The sequence below is a fragment of the Lynx canadensis genome, chromosome B2, assembly GCF_007474595.2.
Source record: "Lynx canadensis isolate LIC74 chromosome B2, mLynCan4.pri.v2, whole genome shotgun sequence".
NCBI lineage: Eukaryota > Metazoa > Chordata > Mammalia > Carnivora > Felidae > Lynx > Lynx canadensis.
The window spans coordinates 24,212,033-24,235,718 of NC_044307.1; the positions used below are offsets into that span (position 1 = coordinate 24,212,033).

Sequence of the window (23,686 nt, forward strand, 5' to 3'; positions counted from 1 at the left end):
TACTTTTTTTTCCAAATAAATTCTAGAGTTTAGAATTTTAGAATAGAATTTTTGAATAAGAAGGAACTTTCAAGCACTCTCTGCCCTCACTCCCTTTTTTGCAGGTAAGTAAACTGAAGCTCAGTGAAGTTACTTGCCAAAACAGTTCAGCCTGGTGTTTATCATTGAATTGTACTGATTTTACTTTCTGTTCTTACTACAGTAGTGGTGTATGTCATAGTAGAAAATAAAATTTTGAAAAATCTGGAAAAGCACAAAGAAAAGGGTTCAATTAAAAAACACTCCTTGTCTTACCTCTCAGAGATAACCAGTCCCTGGGTGCTGGAACTCCAGGTCTTTCATTTTGAACAAAGATGTGATGACCATTTAGCTTAGAACTTTTACCCTAGAACTTGTACTGTAGAACTAATAATCCCTTGTACGGTTACCAGATTCTTATTTTTGCTTCTGCAGTAGTAGGATTTCCTGATCTACACCTCATGGGAAACATTTGGTTTTTATCACTGAAGAGATTTCTAGTTTTGTTTGGAGGTGTTTTCCCTACTGATAGACAAGACCATATTTTAAGATCCTAATCTCTTGGGTTCATTTTTTACCAGATTCAGTTTGATCGGATTGGGCATATTGTCAGACCTAATTGTTACTAATAATTTTTCCATGAAAATAGTAAATGAGATTCTAGGTGCTAGGATGTCTAACCTTTACAGGTGGAAATTTCTGCCCAAAGGCAGAAATCAGTAGCCTTTGGTCACATTGTGTGTTAGAGGACTCATTAATCAGCCAGTCCAGAAGGGGGTGGGTTCAGGAATTCCTGACATGAACTTGGGGGTCTCCTCCTTCAGTACTCAGAGGGAAAATATATCATCCTCTTTGAATATTTTCCTGATTCTCTCTCAGAATTCAAAATGACTGTCCTATCCGTCATCCTTTTATAGGTTTCTAGGACTTCCATCTTAAACGATACCAATTATAATTGAAATCAAAGAAAACACATGTATGTAATTAAAAATGCTAAAAGATTTGGCTCAAAGTAAAATATTTAAACAAATAGAGACCACTGCTAAGAGTTCACCCAACTGAATCAAACCAAGGTTCAATTTCAAATCAGAGAAAGACACAGAAGAAAGAACCTGTGGAGAGGAATTCGTTTTATAGGATTTATCATTATTGGCTTCATAAACAAATACCATACTAAACGTGGGTTAACATTTACTCATATAATCAAATGATTCTTTATTATGGGCAGTAGTTAACATTGTCTGTTAGCTTCTTTGTCAACAAATAGTGCATTTCCCCATGAGGTAATAAAAAGGTAGAAATCCTAAAAATCCTATTTGAGTACACCACATACTGGGTGTTCTGTTGATGCACCGTGTACATACATAACACAACAGCCCTGTGAGACAGGTACTCTTGTCTCCATTTTACAGATGGGGAAACTGTGGCACAAAGAGGTTAAGAAGCTCCCAGCATCACCAAGCAGTCTGATGCCAGAGCCTGACCCTTAGTTACATCTACTGCTGTATTTATGAAAATGGGCTAAATGCTTACTTATAATAATGATTGTAAATAAGTTAAATGGTGCTTTATTGTTGGCTCCACACATACCTGTTCGTGTCCCCTTAGCTATGATTAGCCTTTTCTTTCAATTTCCTGCTTGTAATCCTTAGGCTGTGACTTTGCAGTATATCTTCTTGAATATGTTTTCTTTTGGAGGGAGGGGGATGATAGGTGACATTAGTATTTTATATTTTTATTTTGGTTTATGTGCTGCATACATTATATATGTATGTCCTCTAACAATATACATTATGAAATAGCACCATATCTGATTAGGGGAAACGAAGTCTAAATGTTCTGTGTACATATTGTCAATTATTAATTAATTTCCTTTCATAAGGACTTCTCATTCATCAAGAAATACACAAAAATATTTCTTAAATAAATTAAAAAAATTAAAGATGGCTCTGTAGTCTAAATAACCAGTATTAGTCATAGATTCTGATATTTAAAGCCAATTTAAAAACCTCTCTGAGGTAAAATCAAGACAGATGACAGACTGAGGAAACAATTTTTCAACTGACACAATAAAGGCTAATCTTCCTAACATTTTTTAAATACATTTATAAAATGATAGATCAACAACTTAATGTAAAAATGGGCAACAGAGGAATACATAATCTGCAGAAAATAAAGTATAAATGCCTCTTTAAAAACATAGGAGAAAGACACTATTAAGAAAATTAGTTGCAACCAGAATACATAAAGAACTACAATTTGATAATAAAAAGACAACCAATCTAACTTAAAAATCATGGGCAAAGTATTAGAATGATTACTTCATCAAAAAAGATATAGGGGCGCCTGGGTGGCGCAGTCGGTTAAGCGTCCGACTTCAGCCAGGTCACGATCTCGCGGTCCGGGAGTTCGAGCCCCGCGTCAGGCTCTGGGCTGATGGCTCAGAGCCTGGAGCCTGTTTCCGATTCTGTGTCTCCCTCTTTCTCTGCCCCTCCCCCGTTCAAGCTCTGTCTCTCTCTGTCCCAAAAATAAACGTTGAAAAAAAAAATTAAAAAAAAAAAAAAAGATATAAAATGAGCTAATAAGTACATGAAAAGATGCTCAACATCATTAGTCATTAGGTAAATGGAAATTAAAACCACAAGACACTACTACACACCTACCAGGATGGTTCAAGATAAAACGACTGATAATAACAAGGTTTAGCAAGGATGTGGAGCAATTGGAACTCCACGTGCTGCTAGTGGGACTGTTAAATGGTACACCATGGTGGAAAATCTTTTGGCAGCTTCTTACAAAGTTTTAAACCACCATTTACCCTACAACCCGGCAATTCCACCCCTAGGTATTTACCCAAGAGAACTGAAAACACGTTCATGCAGAGACCTGCATAAAATTATCATTAACAGTCGTAATCATAATAGCCAAAATGCTGGAAATAACACCGATGGCTTCCGCTGGTAAATGGATACACGAATTACAACATCCATACAATGGAATTCTTCAGTAACGAGAAGGAACAAGCTACTAATACATACTACAGCGTGGTGACTCTCAGAAATCTTAGGCTAAGGACCAAAGGCTACAGAACATGCAATTCCATTATATTACATTCTAGAGAAGGCAAACAGAGGGACAGAAAACAGATCGGTGGTTGTTTGGGGGTGACAAGAATGGAGGGCACAAAGGAACCTTTTGGGATGATGGAGATAGTCTACACCTTGACATGGTGGTGACTGCAGAACTGTATACATGTGTTAAAACTTACCAGCTACATACCTAGTAGTGAACTTTCTGTGTGTATAATTCCACCAAAATCCTAATTGTAAATCAAGTTACTCAAGTATTGTGAGGATGTAGACAATAGTGGGTTTTTTTTTTTATCACATACAAAAAATAATTTTATTTTCTTTTTTCTCCAAATAGGCAACATTTCATACTCCTTTTAGTCACCTAGGCCAGAGTCCAGAAGGATGTTCTTCTTACACTTTTCCGAAGATAATGGGCCCAGCCAAGGTAACTTTTGGAAACCTTAAGAATAAATTGTAATAGTGACTTCCGTTCCAAAGGCAACTCTGTACTCTCTCTTTTTATAATATAGACAGGAGAAAAATGAAACATTTGCTGATAATGTTTGAACTCTAAAAGTTTCAAATATAGAGGAGCTGGGCTATGGGAAATGGTCTTTCTGGTATGAGGGAGAATCAGAAACCCTCCATAACTCCCCAAACTAGGATCTATTCTTGCAGCTAGGTGCCTAGCTCATTCTCTGCTGCTGTGTGGTGTTAAAAGACCAGGGCTTTAAAAGCATTAAAAGACCAGGGCTGTGCCCAGCTCAGGACGCCACCTGGTTTCTGTACAGATGAGTGGCATCCTCTGGAAGCCCTAAGATGACACCTTTACTTGAAGAGTCACAGGAGATACTCTTCCACAACCACTTCCAGTCACAGCAGCCTCTTTGTGGGTGGTTTTAGTTGTGTGTTCAGGTTCCCTGAGTGGTTCAGTGGCTGCTCAGGTCTGTCACTGTGTCTCTGGAAACTTGGTTGCGCAGGCTTAGTGTGCATGACTGCAAGGTGATCACAAGACTGGAGCATGGAGAGCAGGGGCTAGGGGATGGCTCGGCCCACACTCTTTGAGGTATGAAAGGGCTGGCGTTGGAGTTGAGCCTGTTTTCACTGACTGCTAGGTTTTTGTTGTAAATACGTATTTTTTAAATCTCATTATTCTGTCACAGACCCTGAGTCACTCTACAGATTTTAACTTTGAAAAGCTGGGCAGAACCAACTCTAAGGCTTAGGGCATTTGACTATGAAAATACTATTTTTCCAGAAGAAAAATTGGAAATACAGAGAAGGATATCTGCTTAGGGATCTCAGTTTGTTAGAAACAATCTTAGTCCTCACTTTCCTTTAGTCAGGTAGAGCTAAGTACTAGTCTCTGTGCAGGTAAAGAAACCTGTCAGAGCTAGACCACTGGGTAAAATCTCCAGGGAAAGGAAATTAGAGAGTTAGGGTGTCTAAAGTTTGGTTGGCATTCACTGTGACCATGATTTTCCTTTTTTTTTTTAATTCTTTTTTTCTTACATAGTTGTTTATGGTATATTAAATTAAAAATTGTAGCTGTGTGGGTTATCAAGTCATCATCTGCTTCAAGTCATTTCTGCCCTGGGCTCCCTGCTCTTGCCTCTCCAACATAGATACATCCAGAAGCAAAAACACCTGCAAACCTTCTAGAGAGCCTAAGATGGCTTCAGCACATTTTGCAACAGCATTGCCTATTGAGGTCTTCAGTTTCTCCCTGAACAAGAAATCCTGGCAACCTCAAAAGACCACAAGGGAATCTCCCTATGTCTGCTGTTCTGAGGTTAACTGACCTTTGTTTTATTAAGTTAATGTCTCAATCCTACTTTTCATTTCAGGCAGCCGAGATGCTTATTTTCGGAAAGAAGTTAACCGCTGCAGAGGCATGCGCTCAAGGACTTGTTACTGAAGTGTTTCCTGATAGCACTTTTCAGAAAGAAGTTTGGACCAGGCTGAAAGCATATTCAAAGTTGCCCCCAAATGTTTGTGTTCTTTTTTTTTCTTTTTTAATAGTAGAAACCATGGAAATAATGTATTTGCCTTAAGAGAATAAGGAATTTAAAAAACAAGACCTATCTTGGTTAGCTTTGAGCATATCTAAATTTGAGATTAAAAATAACCATAATAATGTTAGAAGCACTGATTTTTATAAAACTTTTCAAATAGACATTTCATTTCTCTGATATGTAGGAAGGCAGAGGGGCACTTCTTTCTGGGGATGACTTTGAGGAGGATGATAGGCATTATTTGCTGAGCACTTTTATTCTTGAATCCAGGTGAGAAACCAGATAGGTTGACCTTGAGGAGATTCTTATCATGCAGCACTTTTGTGGGGGTGGGGGGTTGGTTTTTGTTTTTATTTTAAGTTTATTTATTTTGAGAGAGGGAGCACAAGCAGGGGAGGGACAGAGAGAGGGAGAGTGAGAGAACCCCAAGAAAGCTCTGTGACGACAGCGCAGAGCCAGACATGGGTCTCAAACCCACCAACCTATGAGATCATGACGAAGAGTTACACACTTAACCAAAGAGCCATCCAGGCACCCTGCACTTTCATTTTTATATGCAGCTAACTGGTGACTGATCGCTCTTATAGTCTTTCTGCCCAAAATGTGGTCCTGGAACCAAAAGCTTTAGTATCTATCTGGGGCTTTTTACAAATGTGGAATCCCAGGCCCTTTCCCACACCCATCAAAGTAATTTGTATGTTCATTATAGTTTGAGAAACACTGTCCTATGTTACACCTGTATCTGAACGTGTGACAGGATTAAGTGAACAATGGAGAAACAAAAATCAGAACTATGGGGTACCCTGTTACAATGCCTCTTAACCTTATTGTTGCTTTTGTGTTTTCAGGCCATGAGAATTTCAAAACAGGTCATCAGGAATAGGGAGAAAGAAAAGCTACGTGCTATTAATGCCGAAGAAAGCAGAGCCCTCCAGGAAAGATGGCTGTCAGATGAATGCACAAATGCAGTCATGAACTTCTTAACCCGAAAAGCCAAACTGTGATGCCTATCACCGAAACATTAAACATTTCAAAGGAAGGGATGGGCTATTATTTGTGATTTCTAATACTTGAACTGAATAAACCGTGCTGAATTATCACTTACGATTATCCTACTTCACTAAAGCCCTGGTGAAAAATAAATGACATGTAAAACAAGAATCTACAGAGGTTTTTGGTCATAGCGAGTCTTACATCTTTTGACATGAAACGCTGTTGCCAGGAACACTGAAACATTGTGCCTGTGGTCCTGCTTTGAAAAGCATTCACAGCATTACAAGCTGAAGTCAGGTCTTCGAACACCACGATAGCACTTTGCCGTCCACAGAAGGTGACTGACTTAATTGGCCCAAACACTGACAGCCTCTGGACTACTGACTGGAGGTCTTCGGCGGGTTGCATGTTCTTTTTCAACCATCTAGCAAGGGAGCAAATGGAGCAGTAGTACTATTAGAAAATAAGTAAGAATCTTATTTCCATTTTTTCCCCCATAATTTAATAAAAAAGGGAAAATTGGGGTATTTCATTGGAAATAAAAGCAGCGTTCTGGATCCGTAATTACATACTTAACTATTACATAGTCTTCATTCTTGTTTAACGTGTTAGGTTATAAAAGGCATACCTACAAGCTACCTTACCTGTCCTTGCAACTTTCTGCTTTGATTGGCACCATATCTATTAGTTGACAAGGATGAGGGTGTCATTCCAGTGGCTACAAAACCATCATGGAATATTTTGCTCTTCTAAATACCTCTTTCCTTTTCAGTCTTTCCTTCAAGCCTCAGTATCCAGGTAGCCAGCCCACTGAACCTGTAACTTTTGAGGTCTTCATTTTTTTATTCCAGTATTATAATCCAAAATGTTCAGTCTTACTGAAAATATATGAATAGTAATAGCCATTGTTTTGAGCACTTACTGTTTGTTACAAGTGTTAGATGGCCCATAACCACATTTTATCCTCAAAAAGCAGTGCCACAAATTGAAAATGATGTGGGTACTGTTGCTTCTACCATTTTACAAGTAGGGATGTAGAGTAAGGAGCTTTTCCAGAGTCAAACTCACAGGAAGTGTTGCAGAGAGTTACAGTTCCACTGTGTTACCATGAGCCTACTACTGCCTACCCTCCCACTAATTTCATCTAAAATCTCTGGGCAAAAGATGTGAAACAATTCCTTGCAGATGCTGAAATTGAAAGCAGATGGATTGTGTTAGGGCATCAAAATACAAAGAAGCAACTGCACAGGGATGAGTTTCTCTGATGGGAAATGAAACAGTTGCTGGGCCCTCCTGAGCATGGGACTTCCACCCAAAGGCAGGCCCCCATTAAACCTTGCAGTGGTGGCCAACAGTACACCTGGCCAAATAAAATCTGAGATAAAGGAAAACCTTTTTCTAATCAGAGAAAGGATTCCCTGGGGGGTAGAGAGTAAGCATGAGGACAATCCCCGAGCAGAGAGAGAGACCTGTTCCCCTAACTGTATGAACACACACAAGTCTCAGGTTCATGAGTGGACAAAACACACAGAAGGCTTTGAAGACTGCACTGGGATTTTTGATCATTACCCACACAAGATCAAGATAGAGTGTATAGTCTCTAAGCAGGTTGATTACTTGCTAAAACAAAAATAGTAACATTCTCCAAACGATTGTAGCAGGACCCACAAAAACAACATTCTCCAGACAATGTCAACAGGACCCAGGATCCATGCAATGTGTAATATTTAGTGTCCACGGTACAACGCAAAATGATTTGACATGCAGAAGACCATGAAAATGCAAACAGGTGAAGAAAAAGCACACGTCAATCCTGAGATGACCTAGATGCCATTGTCCTACAAAGTTTTTAAACTAGTTTTTGTGACTGGTCTACAAGGTAAAGCACACTTGAAATGATGAAAACAATGTGGCTTCTCAGCGCAGGAACAAACTACCAAAGGACATGCAAATACAAACTTTAGAACTGAAAATCTGAAATTTAAGAAAGATGATCTGAAGGGCTTCGCTAGCAGACTCGGTGACGAAGGAGTCAATAAACTTGGAAGGTGGATCTACAGAAATTAAGCAGTGCAAAACACAGAAGAAAATACTGGGAAAAGATGAATAAACAGTGACATCAGCAAGATGGCAAGCTAGGAAGATTTAGGCCTCATTTTCCCATAGAAACATCAAATAACTACAGAAACTGAACACCTAAACAAGTGAATGTCCAACACAAAATCACTTTGAATTTTGAAAGAAATTGTGTGGCATTTTTACTTGCCCTTGCCCCACCACTTCCCTGCATGGTGCGGTTGGAAGGAATTCACCTGATTCTTGGCTCCCTCCCTTGGGATGAAAGGAGCAGAGTGGAACTTGTTTGCAACATTCTGACCTGTGAACTGTCTGAGGAACTGTATGCTGTCTTGCTGGAGTCAAAGTTCAGAAGGGAAACACTGCCATAATTTGGATGTGAGACAAGAAACCACAAGAGGCAGTGGCAGTCAATGGAACACATGAAAAGTACAAGCTGACTGCAGATGAGAAAGATTACAAAATAGTGGAATACAATAGAATACATAAGGCCCCAAGAAGAAGGTGGAGATTCTTCAGGATATTAAGACATTTAAAAGCTGAGGGAAATTTTTAAAACATACAGACCTGGACAGGAAGCATGCCCAGAAAAGACCTGAGAAGGCCCAGGCTGCTCTGAAGACTCATGGTCCCACTAATGAGAGAAGGTCTTACCCATCAGCGTACGAGGGGCCTGTTTTTGCAAATGCCCACTTTTCAACAAAAGGTCATAGGCATGCAAAGAAATAGAAAAACATGGAAGCAAAAATTTCAGAAACAAGCAAAAAGGCACCTAGTTATTAGACAAGGATTTTAAAACAAATGTCAGATACCTCAAAAGAGCTAAAGGCTAATATGGACAAAGAACAAAAGGACATCAGGAAAACAGCATGTGAAGATAAAAGTGTATTGACAAAGAGGTGGACTTTTTTTTTAAACTGAACAAATTCTGGGACTGAAAATTACAATAATTGGAAACATTCACTAGGGCAGTTCAGCAGCAGACATGAACAAATAGAAGAAAAATCAGCAAACTTAAAAAGAGGTCATTTGAAGTGATCAAGCTTGAGGAGCAAAAACAAGAATGTTAAGTGAATAGAGCCTAAAAGACTTAGGGGACAGACTCCATCAGGCTGACTGCTATACACACAATGGGATCCCCAGGTGGAAGAGGAGGAGAGAGGGCAGAGTGATCATTTGAAAACAAGAATGACTAAATTTGAGGAAAGATGTGGATATACAAATCCAAGAAGCCCAGTGAACTAGAAGTAGGATAAACATAAAGACACCTACACTGAGGCACACTATAGTGACACTGGTCAAAGACAAGGAGTGAATCTTAAAAGCAGCAAGAGAAAAGCAACTCATTATAAATTTATTTTTAATGTTTTTATTCATTTTTGAGACAGAGACAGAGCATGAGCAGGGGAGGGACAGAGAGAGAGGGAGACACAGAATCCAAAGCAGGCTCCAGGCTCTGAGCTGTCAGCACAGAGCCCAACACGGGGCTCGAACTCACAAACCGTGAGATCATGACCTGAGCTGAAGTCAGATGCTCAACCTACTGAGCCACCCAGGCACCCTGAAAAGCAAATCATTTTAGAAAGTGATCACCAATAAGATAATGAGCAGATTTCTCAGCGGAAACCTTGCAGTCCAGAAGGCAGTAGGATACATTTAAAGCACTGAAAGGAAAAGAAAAAAAAAAATGTCAACTAATAACTCTACATTTGGCAAAACTGCCCGTCAAAAATGAGGGAGAAATTTAAGACCTTCCAATGCAAAACGTGGGCATTCATTACTTCTAGATCTGCCTTACAAGAAATACTAAACAGCATCCAAGTTGAAATGAAAGGGAGCTAGATAGTAATTCAAAGCCACGTAAAAATATAAAGTTCTCCAGTAAAGGTAAATATATGCACAAATATAAAAATAGTACTCTGATATTTGGGTTTGCAACTCCACTTTTTATTTTCATAGGATTTATTTGCTTGTTTATTCATTTGTTTTTATCTATTTTAGCATGAGCAGGGGAGAGAGGCAGAGAGAGAGAGAGAGAGAGAGAGAGAGAGAGAATCTCAAGCATGCTCCACGCTCAGTGCAGAACCTGATGTGGGGCTAGATCTCACAACCCTGGAATCATGACCTGAGCCAAAATCAAGAGTCAGATGCTTAACTGGCTGAGCCACCCAGGAGCCCATATTTTCTATAGGATTTAAAAGACAAATGCATAAGATGTAATTATAAATCTATGTTCATGGGTATGCAATATGTAAAGATTTAGTTTGTGACATCAGTAACAAGGGCAGAGCTCTAAAGGAGTTTTCTTATGCAATTGAAGTTGAGTTGGTAACAATTTAAGATAGATTGTCACAACTTTAGGATGTTATATATAATCCCCATGGTAACCACAAAGAAAATATCCATAGAAGATACACAAAAAGAAATGAAAAGAGAATCAAAATGTGTTGGTACAAGAAATCAACCAAACACAAAAGAAAGCAGTTATGGAGAAAATGAGGGAAAATATATAAAACATACAGAAAACAACATGGCAAAAGTAAGTGCTTCCCTATTAGTAATTACTTCAAATGCAAATGGGTTAAATGCTCCAAAAAACATGGACTGATAGAATAGATAATAAAACCAGTCAGGATTCAATTCAATTATATACTGCCTACAAGAGTCTCACTTTAGATCTAGGGACATGCTTGGGTTAGAAATGAAAGGATGAAAAAAATACTCCATGCAAATAGTAAGCAAAAGAGAACAGGGATGGCTATATGCATTAAAAAAAAAAAAAAGGAGACTAGAAAACTCTTACAATAGATAAAGACATAATGTAATAGTAAAAGGGTCAATGAGGCAAGAAGGTATAACAATTATAAACATGTATTAACATTTTATAAACACACCAAATATTAGAGCTCCAATATATAATCTTATGATTCAATTAGAAACCAATGGAATAGAATAGAAAACTCAGAATAAACTTTTGCATGACTTTATTTTTAATGATGAAATGATTTTTGACAAAGGTGCCAAGACCATTCAATAGGGAAAAGATGATCTTTTCAATAAATGCTGGGTGTTTTGTTTGGATAAAACAAAATGTAGCATATACATACAATGGAATATTATTCGGCCTTCAGAAGCAAGGAACTTCTGACACACAACATGATGAACTTTGAGGACATCATGCTCAGTGAAATAAGCCAGACACAAAAGGACAAATATTGTATGGTTTTACTGAGTTGAGGTATCTAGATTAGGCAAATCCATAGAGACAAAAGTAAAAATAGTGTTTGTCAGGAATTGGAGAGACGAGGAAATAGAAGTTAGTGTTTAATGGGTGCAGAGTTTCAGTCTAGGAAGATGAAAATGTTCTGGAAATATGGATGGTGTGATGGCTGCACAGCAGTGTAGAGGTGCTTAAAGCCACTGAACTGTACACTTTAAAAATGGGGGAAATAGGGGCGCCTGGGTGGCGCAGTCAGTTAAGCGTCTGACTTCAGCCAGGTCACGATCTCGCGGTCCGGGAGTTCGAGCCCCGCGTCGGGCTCTGGGCTGATGGCTCAGGGCCTGGAGCCTGTTTCCGATTCTGTGTCTCCCTCTCTCTCTGCCCCTCCCCCGTTCATGCTCTGTCTCTCTCTGTCCCAAAAATAAAATAAACGTTGAAAAAAAAAAATTTAAAAATGGGGGAAATAGAACATTTTACGTACATTCTACCATGATAAAAATATTTTTAAAACAATATAATTGACCATATTAATAGAAAAGATAAATATGATCAAGTCGGTGGATATAGTGAAAGCATTTGACAAAATTCAATATCCATTATGACAAAAACTAAGCAAACCAACAACAGTAGTGAACTTCTTCCAACTGATAAAAGTAACCTGCAAAAACCAATAGCCAACAAAATACTGAATTATTTTTTCCTGACATTAAGAAAAATGAAAAGATGCCTGCTTTTACCAGTCCTAGTTTTTAAGAAAAGCAAATAAATATTTGTAGAAGAAAATATGAATAAATATGTCATTTCTTATGTTCTAACAATCTGGCTATATTTTTCAGAAACCAAACAAACTAGGATGTAAAGTAAAATATATTAGTTCACATCAAGACATTATGGCCTGAAATTGAGGTGTATAAACCGTTGTTTTCTTTCTTTATAGGCCTCCAAAGTATGGTCAAATAATCTTAACTTGAGTAATCAGGAATCATCACTTAAAATAGCTTCTATCCTTAATCTGAACACAAGTTTAGTGCCTTGTATTGTTCAAGAAGAAAATACCATAATTCTAATTCTTTTATAACATATCTTTGCCTTCATTGAAAATGGATTTTTAAATCCAATTGTCAAGTTATGCCACTGAGGACATTGGGGGGAAAAATGTAGACAAGGAAATTCTTTCCAAGTGGGAGCTTCCAGTACAGGTAAAATTCATGAGCTGGAAATCTCTCCCTGTCTGTTACCTTCAAAGCAGAGAGAACTCTGTCTTTATAGAAAATCATATATTCTGTCAGCCTGGCAACAACATTTTTTGAATACCTACTAAGTGCTACATGTAGAAATCACTTATTAGGTATTGTATAGCAATACATGCAGCAATACTGAAGAAACAAATCTGGAAACATCCTCTGTCTGGCATTATCAGGGAAGGAAGTGTACCAACAAAGATAATTTTCCAAGGAAACCAAAACTTATAACTTTAAGTGCCAGAATCCAACCAATTCTACATCCCCACTGTTACTACCGGTCTGAGACCTACCATCCCTCTCCGCTTCCCCCCTGGTCCCCCTAGGGGCCAGGGAGGTTTCAGATGAGATTGTATTGCCCTTATTTTTAAGACCCTGAAACGGCTCCCATTTCTGTCAGTGTAAAACCTGCACACTATACAGATAACGCTAAGGTTCCACTATTTATACTATTGTATCCTAGGCCACTAGTCATGCTAGGGGTGGGCTGGTGCTTCCTGACTCATGCAGCATAAAAGCCCCATAGCTCTGTAGTCGAGTCCCTCACCCAAGAATGCCAGCCCAGCCCGGCTAGATGTCTGCCTACTAACGCGAAATGCAATGGCCCATGGGAGACCCACACACCTCCTATCTCCGTGAGTTCTCTCTCTCTCAGAATTTTGTCTCCATGAGTTTTGTCTCTGAGAAAATGGGGCTTATATGCTTTTATACATGCAATGCTTGTTTTCATGCTCATCATACATCTCAAAGAGCACATTAAGACATTTTTTGGCTAAGGCATGAAGAGTTTGTGATCACACTAAAAGTAGATGCCTACCTGACAACTATGGTTGACATCGGAGGTTCCTCAAGGCTTTTATTCCACAATTGACATTTCTTCCACCCACGATTTGCATTGTTGATGCATTTTCTTCTCCACAGGGGCATGCTACTTGGATTGGGAGTCAGATTAATCTCTTTTGGAAACTGATGTCTTGCTAAGATCCTTTCTAAGCCAGAGAATTCAGAATTCCGACCTAGTAATAGGATAAACATTCATACGATTCAGTGTTCCTTTCCATCTTTGCATAGCAAGAGTAACATAGCATTAGTTTGAGAAAGAATATTTATACCATTTAATAATTGCTATTGAGCTCTGCCATTCCTTCACTGCAAAAGTATTACTTGAGCAACATTCAGACCTTAGTCTGGTCCTAGACATCTAATAGATGCACAACAAATAAATAAATGAATGAACAAACCAATGTGCTGGTACCACCACAAATACTGAAGTTTGTTTAAGTAATTTGTGCGTGATTCTCAACTTAATGGCAATTTACTGTTCCATTATTTCGTTCTTCAGAGAGATTAACCATACCCTGTATTTACATCACATCCACCACTTTACGTTGCCCTTGTTTGGCCCCTAACCAAATCTCTCGTCTGCGGTGGGACAAAGAGCTTGTGCCAGAATATAATTCAGTATACTGCTTCCGTCATCAAAACAGTCCTGCTACCAAAAGAAAGGAAGAGAGGGAAGGAGGGAGGGAGGAGGCAAGGAGGGAGAGAAGAAGGGAGAGAGGGAGGGAAAGAAAGGAAGTCAGTAGAACTGCATGGTGGATTTGGTGACATACCACCATACATACACTGTAGTGTAAGCTTCTCTCTTTGCCAACTGGTAACAAGTTGAGAACCAAAACCAGTTTGCCAGCTACACTGTGAGTGGCTCTGCAATGCAGCTGGGTGTATTAGAAAATAAGAGTGCCCTACTACAAAGCTGTAATCATCAAGACAGCATGGTATTGGCACAAAAACAGACACACAGACCAATGGAATAGAATAGAAACCCCAGAACTGGACCCACAAACGTATGGCCAACTCATCTTTGACAAAGCAGGAAAGAACATCCAATGGAAAAAAGACAGCCTCTTTAACAAATGGTGCTGGGAAAACTGGACAGCAACATGCAGAAGGTTGAAACTAGACCACTTTCTCACACCATTTACAAAAATAAACTCAAAATGGATAAAGGACCTAAATGTGAGACAGGAAACCATCAAAACCTTAGAGGAGAAAGCAGGAAAAGACCTCTCTGACCTCAGCCATAGCAATCTCTTACTCGACACATCCCCAAAGGCAAGGGAATTAAAAGCAAAAGTGAATTACTGGGACCTTATGAAGATAAAAAGCTTCTGCACAGCAAAGGAAACAACCAACAAAACTAAAAGGCAACCAACGGAATGGGAAAAGATATTTGCAAATGACATATCGGACAAAGGGCTAGTATCTAAAATCTATAAAGAGCTCACCAAACTCCACACCCGAAAAACAAATAACCCAGTGAAGAAATGGGCAGAAAACATGAATAGACACTTCTCTAAAGAAGACATCCAGATGGCCAACAGGCACATGAAAAGATGTTCAGCGTCGCTCCTTATCAGGGAAATACAAATCAAAACCACACTCAGGTATCACCTCACGCCAGTCAGAGTGGCCAAAATGAACAAATCAGGAGACTATAGATGCTGGAGAGGATGTGGAGAAACGGGAACCCTCTTGCACTGTTGGTGGGAATGCAAATTGGTGCAGCCGCTCTGGAAAGCAGTGTGGAGGTTCCTCAGAAAATTAAAAATAGACCTACCCTATGACCCAGCAATAGCACTGCTAGGAATTTATCCAAGGGATACAGGAGTACTGATGCATAGGGGCACTTGTACCCCAATGTTCATAGCAGCACTCTCAACAATAGCCAAATTATGGAAAGAGCCTAAATGTCCATCAACAGATGAATGGATAAAGAAATTGTGGTTTATATACACAATGGAATACTACGTGGCAATGAGAAAAAATGAAATATTGCCTTTTGTAGCAACGTGGATGGAACTGGAGAGTGTTATGCTAAGTGAAATAAGCCATACAGAGAAAGACAGATACCATATGGTTTCACTCTTATGTGGATCCTGAGACACTTAACAGGAACCCATGGGGGAGGGGAAGGAAAAAAAAAAAAAAAGAGGTTAGAGTGGGAGAGAGCCAAAGCATAAGAGACTGTTAAAAACTGAGAACAAACTGAGGGTTGATGGGGGGTGGGAGGGAGGGAAGGGTGGGTGATGGGTACTGAGGAGGGCACCTTTTGGGATGAGCACTGGGTGTTGTTTGGAAACCAATTTGTCAATAAATTTCATATATATAAAAAAAAAATGAAGAAACTACTAAAAAAAAAAAAAAGAAAGAAAATAAGAGTGCCATGATCAACCTAATGCAAGAAGAGAAACTGAACCCCAGTGATTCAGGGTGACCCTGCATAGAAATTAGTTCCCAACTCAGCCAGCCTCTGTTGTTTCTCGGACTGAACCACTGATGGTCCGTCCCAGACAGGGTAATTGGCACAGACTCCAAAGAACCAAGAATTGACTCAAGAGGCCATCTCTTGGCAATCTAAATGATGTAACGATTAATAGATCAATCTTTAGAGACCTGCAAATCATTCCAAGTGAGTAAAAAACAGGAATCTGGGGCTCCTGCTCAGTGGTCTCGGGCCTGGCCCAGACAGCATTCACATACTGCTCCTAGAAGCAGTTTTAGCTCAGGATCCCATGGCGGGCGGGGGCAGGGATGCCGCACTCAGAAGCCCTTACACTCTAATGATAGGAATAGCATGGTTTGCTTTGGTTGTCAGAATTTGGAAGCTAATTTATTTGTTTATATTTTTTTACTGTTTATGTTAAAGAGAGACAGAGAGTGAGCAGGGGAGGGGCAGAGAGAGAAGGAGACACAGAATCCAAAGCAGGCTCTAGACTCTGAGAGCTGTTAGCACAAAGCCTGATGCAGGGCTTGAACCCATGAACTGTGAGATCATGACCTGAGCTGAAGTCAGAGGCTCAACCAACTGAGCCACCCAGGCACTCCTGGAAGCAAAATGTAGTATTTGACTGAAATAATAAACCCAATTCAGGTATTTGATGACATCCAGCTAAAAATAATTTTTGCCTTAAATGAATTGTTTTTTATTGTCTTGTGTACACATACTTTGGTATTCTAAACTGCCTCAAAAGTAAGTAATCAAGGATGAATTAGAAAGGATAACATTTAACAAATATAACAAATTCTCATGTTCTCCAGCATAAAATTTATATTTAGCACTGCACACCAAAATAAGATAAAAACTCAGAACTCACTTTGAATATTTAAGTCTTACTGCCAGCCTTATCTGAAATTATAAGCAAGTTTCCTGGTTTTGAAAGAAAGTACAGAAAGTATAGTTATGCCTCCAGAAATTATTGGAAATAAAATGATATTGATTATAAATTTATAGATGAAAATTAGATATATTGGACTGTGAGCTGCTTTGAATGGTTTTTGATTTCTTATTTTTTTTGAGAGAGAGAGAGAGAGAGAGAGGCGGGTGGGGCAGAGAGAGAGGGAGAGAATCTCAAACAGGCTCCATGCCCAACACAGAGCCCAATGCCTCAATCCCACAGCTGTAAGATCATGACCTGAGCTGAAATCAAGAGTCAGATGCTTAACTGACTGAGCCACCCAGATGCCCCAATTTCTTATTTTAATGTGTGGAATGCAGTACATGTTAGATGGGTGGATGGTTTGAAGAATGGATGGATGAGTTTGTAATCACAATACAAATCAGCATAGATAATGTATATAAACCAGTACACAAGCCAATGTGTGTGTGTACCAGACGCAGTAGAAAATAGGTAACTTAAAACTGGAGGCTTTAAAATGACTTGTTGCTTTTACACCTCAGAATTGTCTTTAAGGCACACACAAAAGTCTCCAGCTGGCACATGAACAGGACATACACACACACATACACACACACACACACACACACATGCACGCATGTGCGCCTCTTCTAGAGCTGCCCCGCTCATCTCCTCCCGGAGCCCGCTCCTTCTGTGGAATCCACTCTTCCTGCTTTCCCTGCCCCTCACTGCATCCAACTAAGCAACCTCCCAAAGTATCTGTGGGGAAAAGCCGTGAATTAACCAAGAGAGGTAGCTTCTTAAGCATTAAAAACAATATACAAAAGCTTCAAACTTCTTCCCATTTCCTACTTTTTGGTTTGGTACCAGTCATTGAGAAAACTGGTCTGGAGAATGTATTAAACAGAATATGACCAGGAAACCTATGAGATCTGCTTGTAATTTTACCCAAACATGATGACTGAAGAGCAACAGAATGGTCACAGGGGAAACCATGACAAAAAAAGAAAATTATTTTCTACTTATTCTTTGCCAAGTTCAACTCATTTAATAAGGCAGTAACATACATTTTAAATTTCGGCAAAGACTTTCAAATTATCTTCAAAAAAGCCTGAATCAATAGCATTCTAATAATGATTATGAGGGCATTAATTTCCCGACATGTTCACCAGTATTGATCTTTTAAAACTTGACCAGTCTGATGGCTTAAAAAAATATTGCCTTGATTTATCTTTTACTTCCTTGACTACCAGAGTGTTTGAACAGCGTTCATGCTTATTGATAATTTGTATTTCATCTTGTGAATTGTCTGTCTATATTTATCTACTCTAGGAGGTTGCTTTTATTTTCCTTGATTATTTTTATGTAATCTTTAGTGTAATCTGGAAATTGGGATCAATTCACAATACTGTGCATTCAGGGACTTGGGACTAACCAGAATATAAATGGACAAATTTGCCATTAAACCTTCCTCCCCAGGACTGTGTCTTAAGCACTGTGGCAGCTGCTATTTTCCTTTCTAAATTCATGGGCACAAGTCGCTACCAGCTACCTTTGTCTTTCACTGAAGCAGGAACAAACACTTCAGGAGGCAGGCCCCACCCAATTCTGCAAATCAGTCCAGTTATAAACAGCTCTGAGAGAATTCCAGGACTGGGGGCTGCTCCAAACTCCAGAAAGGGAGGGGCATTTATAATCCTTGGTGGCAGGGTGGGGCGGGAGGGAGAGGGAATATCCGGCTTCTCTGTGGGGTGGAACAGTAGGAGGAAGGCACACCAGGAAATAGAGCAAAGGAATAAGCTTCGAAGCCTGACCTTCAACTTGGACATTCCCTTACTCATCTTCAAATCAAATCTGAACCTGTAAATTTAGAGATTATTTCCCACTTAATCCACTTTCCATCATCCCAGAGGTAGACTTTGCCTGAAGAACAGTGACAGACCTCACTTGGTTCATAAAAGACCAGTCCAATAAACGAAAGGGAAGAAGGGAGCTCAGAGAGCATGGACCCCCAGAGCATAATCAGCATGCCAAGGACTGACCACACCTGCCATATAAAGAGTCAGTTCTTAGTCATGGTAAAAGCAGAGGCAGGGGGTGGCTGGGTGGCTCAGTCAGTTATGAGACCAACTCAATTTCGGTTCAGGTCATCATTTCACAGTTTGTGAGTTTGAGCCCCTCATCAGGCTCTGTGCTGATGTGTAGAGCCAATTTGGGATTCCCTCTTTCCCTCTCTCTCTGTGCTCCTCCCCTGCTTGCTCTCTCTCTCAAAATAAATAAAAATATTTAATAAATAAAAGTAGAGGCAGTTTTACACCAAGACGAAGTATATGCTTACTAAACAGAGTTCACGCCCATCCTCTGCCCACATACAATTTTGTTTGTCCTCTTCCCTCTTGTAGAAGTAGAGTGTCTCCATCATATGATTTGGCAGCAGTTTGTGAAGGTTAGACAGGGTCTCAAAGGTGTGGCACAGAACCTCAGGTTGGGCATAGTTTTTCTGTGTCTTGGGTTTGTCAAGGAGGGGAAGTTTCAGTACAGTGTGGTTGTTCTTGGCTGTCCCCATGATGACCCACTGAGTTACAGAGAAGAACAAATAAGGAATCAGAAGGGTAGAGTGCCCCACAGTTGTTCTTTCTCCCCGCTTTCCTCCATCTCGGAGAAGGTATCACAGAATCTATTTTCTGGTCTCAGATCACTTAGCATTCTGAGAGTCACAATGGCCCAGATCTTAGCCTGGAACCCTGAATGCTCATCCTATCTTCAAACCAGAGGAAATCAGCCTGTCAAAAAGATCTTGCCAACTCTTATGGGGATTTCAGGCAGAAACTCATTTCCTGTCTGAACGTGGACAACAGCTGAGGCAAACAGACTACTTTCCTAAAGGCAAGAGGGGAAGCCACTGTGCACACATCCAGTGTTGATTTTCCATCTGGCACTTCATGGAGGCCTGTGTGTACATAATTGAGACTCCGCAGACCTACTAGGCCCCGAGGGAAAGCGATTACCTCCATACAGTCCTCAAGCTGAACTGAGCGAAGAGCTTCATTGTCCACAACTGAGGAAATGTCCAGATTAACACAGGTAGGAGGCCAACCTGCTTCTTATTCTCTTATCCGAACAGAGTCAACCAAATGCTCCATTCTAGCTTTACTGGCAGAAGCCAGTCCTCACTGTGGACCCAGAGCAGAAGTACTAAATGATCTTGACCCACCATAGCTGATAGCATAGCCCTGAGCAAGGTAGAAGGTGTCAAGAACTCCTCCCAGATTTGAGGCCAAAATTCAAACAGTTAGGGTTGTTCTAGCTACTCCTTAACCTCAGCATGCTTCGCCACCTGAGCCAGGGTCACCACTTTGCTGTATCCCATGAACTGGCTGGTAACCGCACTGCAAAGTGATCAGAAATGAGGAGATCCATGTGAGCCAAGCACGCTACGAGCCAGCTGGTAGTGCTTGCCAGCTTCTTACCAAATTTCAAAGCCCTTGGTCAGGACCACAGTAGCATCATGGTTATATCATGTCATACATTAGTGCCCAGAGCAGAAGATACAAAATTTTATTTCTGAACTTTCAAATTAATTTTTAATTTGCAAACTTAAAGAGTAAGGCTTTAAAAAAAACAAAAGGGTTTACTTTGAATATATTTAAAATATGTTAGAGAATCAGAATCACTTGAATATGTGATTCTCATGATTTCATGGGTGTTTTTGGAGACAGAAGGGAGCTTGTGGAAGTGAGGGGGGTAGGATATTTTGATAGGTGGAGACTTCTTTCTTCCAAGCAAACTTGGATATGTTACACTAAAAATTATTTATATAAATAGAAAAGAACGAACCATGTTTTAAGCTATTCTACAGGCCAAGGAAGTGATATATTGCATGTAAGTTGATATATATATATATATTAGTGTTACAATACCATTGACTATATGTCATATATATATATATATATATATATATATATATATATATATATATTAGTGTTACAATACCATTGACTATATTCCCTGTACTATACCTTTCATCCCCACCATATGTTCTTAATCATTGCTCTAAATAGCAACTGATGGAATGTTTCCAGTTATTTGGCTTATTTACCTTGGCTGAAATCAGAAGTAGGCCACGGGATTATATTTTATTTTTAAATAAACTCTCTGATGGATAAATGTCTTCTGCAATGGATAAGACTGCTTCAAGGAATCCATCTCATTCACTCTATGTGTGGTGCGGTGGAAAGAATACCATTCAGGACCAGGGTCAGCAGTCGGAGGCTGGTGCCCCACTGCTGTTGACTAGCTGTGTGATCTTGATCTCAGCCAGCCAGGTCTCACCCTACAGAACTAATGTCCTCTGATGAAACATCCTTCTAGTTTGTATCTTGTTTTGAATTTGGCTTATTTCCAATTCTGTTCTTCCATGGCCAAAAAATCTACATTTCCAAAACCACATTTGTAATATATGATTATTTTCTCAAAAGAAAGATGAGAGAGAATGTTCCTAAGCCAGTGCTCTCTTTCTTTCTTATTGTGACAATGAGTTGCTATGAAGGGCCAGCCGTGCCTCTCAGGTAGTAGCACTGTATTATTAACTAAATTGATCCCACAGCACAGCACCTGCAGGACGCTGCGTTGTTTTTCTAGTTAGGCTGATCTCTTCTTCATGACTTTTAGGTAAACGGCAATTCCTTTTTTTGTTCCAAAGAGGGCTGTTGTGTCTCCCGAACACCTTCCCCTTCCCCTCTGCCATGGTGGATGTGACAAGATCAGCTGGCTTCCAGAAGGCAAAATATTCAGTAATGTTCAAAGGGAAAAGATCATCTCCAAGTTTCTTAAAGAAAGCGTTCTAAAGAGAGTGTTCCGTTCAAAGCAAATGAGGTGGGAGGGCTCCGGCTACCAGAATGAGGACCTAAGCGACAACTTTCCTGGCACCAGAAAGTAAGTCCTGCTCCGGAAACTTAAACATTCAAAGTACATTTGGGATACAAGGCTAAGAGCATAGGCATCTGAAGGACAGGAAGCCATAAAGCTATGCAAACTGCAGAAATCTAGTCTTGCAGGAAAATCTAAATATAGGTAGACATATATGACTGAGAATTTATTCAACAGTATGGGCTGCAACATATACAGGTGTAGAATTTGCGAAGGTACGTGCTTAGCTTTTGGAAATATATCCCTATGGATCACTATCACATTTGTTCTAAGAATAAATAGGTCCTAAACAAGATTTTTTATGTTTTTGCAACAAAATGGTGGTCTCCCACATAAGGGAGCAAAGTGTTCAAGGTTAATTTTTAAAAGAGAAATGCAACTTCTAACCAAAAAAATATTTTTATACATTATTTCCTAAAAAGGAATTAGACAAATCCAAGAAAGTTAGGACATTTAAGGTAAATGCTCACAGAAATGGAGTCCTAAGTTGGGGTGAATATAATTGGCTATGGCTGAAACAGAAAGCAGGAGCTGGGAAAGCAGGAGAAAAGGAGAAGCAAAGGACTAGTTATCTAAATCATACACTAAATACAAATTGCCCAGAATTGAATTGAAATGTTTCCCACTGAATAGCCTCTTATGTACTTGGGAACAAAAATGCATATTACTAATTAGAAAATATGGCCTCGACTTTCTGAAAATATTTACATAATTACACTGAACAAGATTCCACTGCAGTAAATAACCAGCTGTGACATTGACCATACAGCAGGGAAGAATAAAGGGAAGTGGAGGCAAATACATGAGTAATGTAAAAATATGAAAGGTCTTGAAAGAGGTGAATGGAAATAGAAGGGTTTCCCTGAAGAATCATTAGAAGCTAAGCAGTGTTGTCACTGACATCTCTTTACATAACTCTGGATGACAAAAAGGAATGTATGTTAAAGGGCTTTCCAAAATAGTTTTCTGTTGGTCAAAATTGTCACTTTTGTCATAGTAGGAGAAACTGACTTAACCAGCAAGCCATGCTTACCTGCCAAGTGATTGGCCCAAGGCGTTCCTTCTTTCCACCAATTCAGACCACCTCCATTGCAATGAATGTAGGAGCTTGTTAAATGCCATGAGACATAGAACATCTCCCTTACCTTCCTTCACTGGATTAGCTAAAGAAGTGTTAAAGGAAGGCAAGTCTGATGCTGCCACTAAAATCTGAATTCCCGGAGTGGCCTTGGGATGGCCTATAAGGAAAGTGCACTCTGTTGGGCTAAGGAGTGATGTTAGAGCTGCGTCACAGCTACTATGGAAAACAATCCCCTGTCCAACAAATCCCCTTGCTCTCAAGGCAGGACTAGAGCCAAACCAGACTGAAGGGTTTGGAGAGGGTGTGATTCTCTTAGCTGTTTCCCTTAGATTTCACACTGGCACATCATTTCACACTTTTTCTCTTGTCTCCTCGCCACCTAGACTGGGGCTCCCACATAGATAGTGTCCAGGGACTTTGCTGTCACTATAGTTATAAACCTGTAGTACTAAAAACTATCAATTCAACAAGTGATTGGGGGGGCATGATTTTTATGCTAATGTCAAAGCATTAAAAAAATCTCCAGAGAAAGGGGGGAAGAGTCAAGTTGATAAGAAGGTTTTTAGGAATATGTCCTGTCAAGAAAAAAAAAAAGAATCTTAGAGGATGTATTTAAGGATGACAAATCTGAGGTAGCTTAAGGGATCGGGAAGCAATTCATGTTCTGAAACAAAAGGAAAACACAGAAACAAACATAAACCAAGGAAGACAGGAGATGTGTGAGCTAGAAAAGTGACGTGCATGCCCACGTGCACATATACACACATCATTTTTGTCTTCTATCCCGACAGCAGAAAAAAAAATTTCCCAGCTAAATATATTTGTAGAAAGTATCATCTGGGA

The 23,686-nt window shown here is 39.7% G+C and overlaps 2 protein-coding genes across 3 annotated transcripts in view; one reads left to right on the plus strand and one right to left on the minus strand.

Moving 5' to 3' along the window:
* Positions 1-6,259, plus strand: part of ECI2 (enoyl-CoA delta isomerase 2) — a 19,721-nt gene extending 13,462 nt beyond the window's left edge. For both annotated transcript variants that reach the window (XM_030314928.1, XM_030314929.1), the window contains exons 8-10: positions 3,445-3,534; positions 4,937-5,080; positions 5,953-6,259. In XM_030314928.1, the coding sequence (XP_030170788.1) occupies positions 3,445-3,534; positions 4,937-5,080; positions 5,953-6,108 (390 nt within the window). In that variant the 3' untranslated portion in view covers positions 6,109-6,259. The remainder of the gene's footprint in view (positions 1-3,444; positions 3,535-4,936; positions 5,081-5,952) is intronic.
* On the minus strand, positions 6,212-19,399 carry CB2H6orf201 (chromosome B2 C6orf201 homolog). Its single transcript, XM_030317047.1, has 3 exons — positions 19,207-19,399; positions 13,452-13,650; positions 6,212-6,521 (listed from the first exon to the last, which is right to left on the minus strand). Exons 1-3 carry the CDS (start codon positions 19,397-19,399, stop codon positions 6,212-6,214), a joined length of 702 nt encoding a protein of 233 aa, XP_030172907.1.
* Between the last annotated feature and the right edge of the window lie 4,287 nt (positions 19,400-23,686).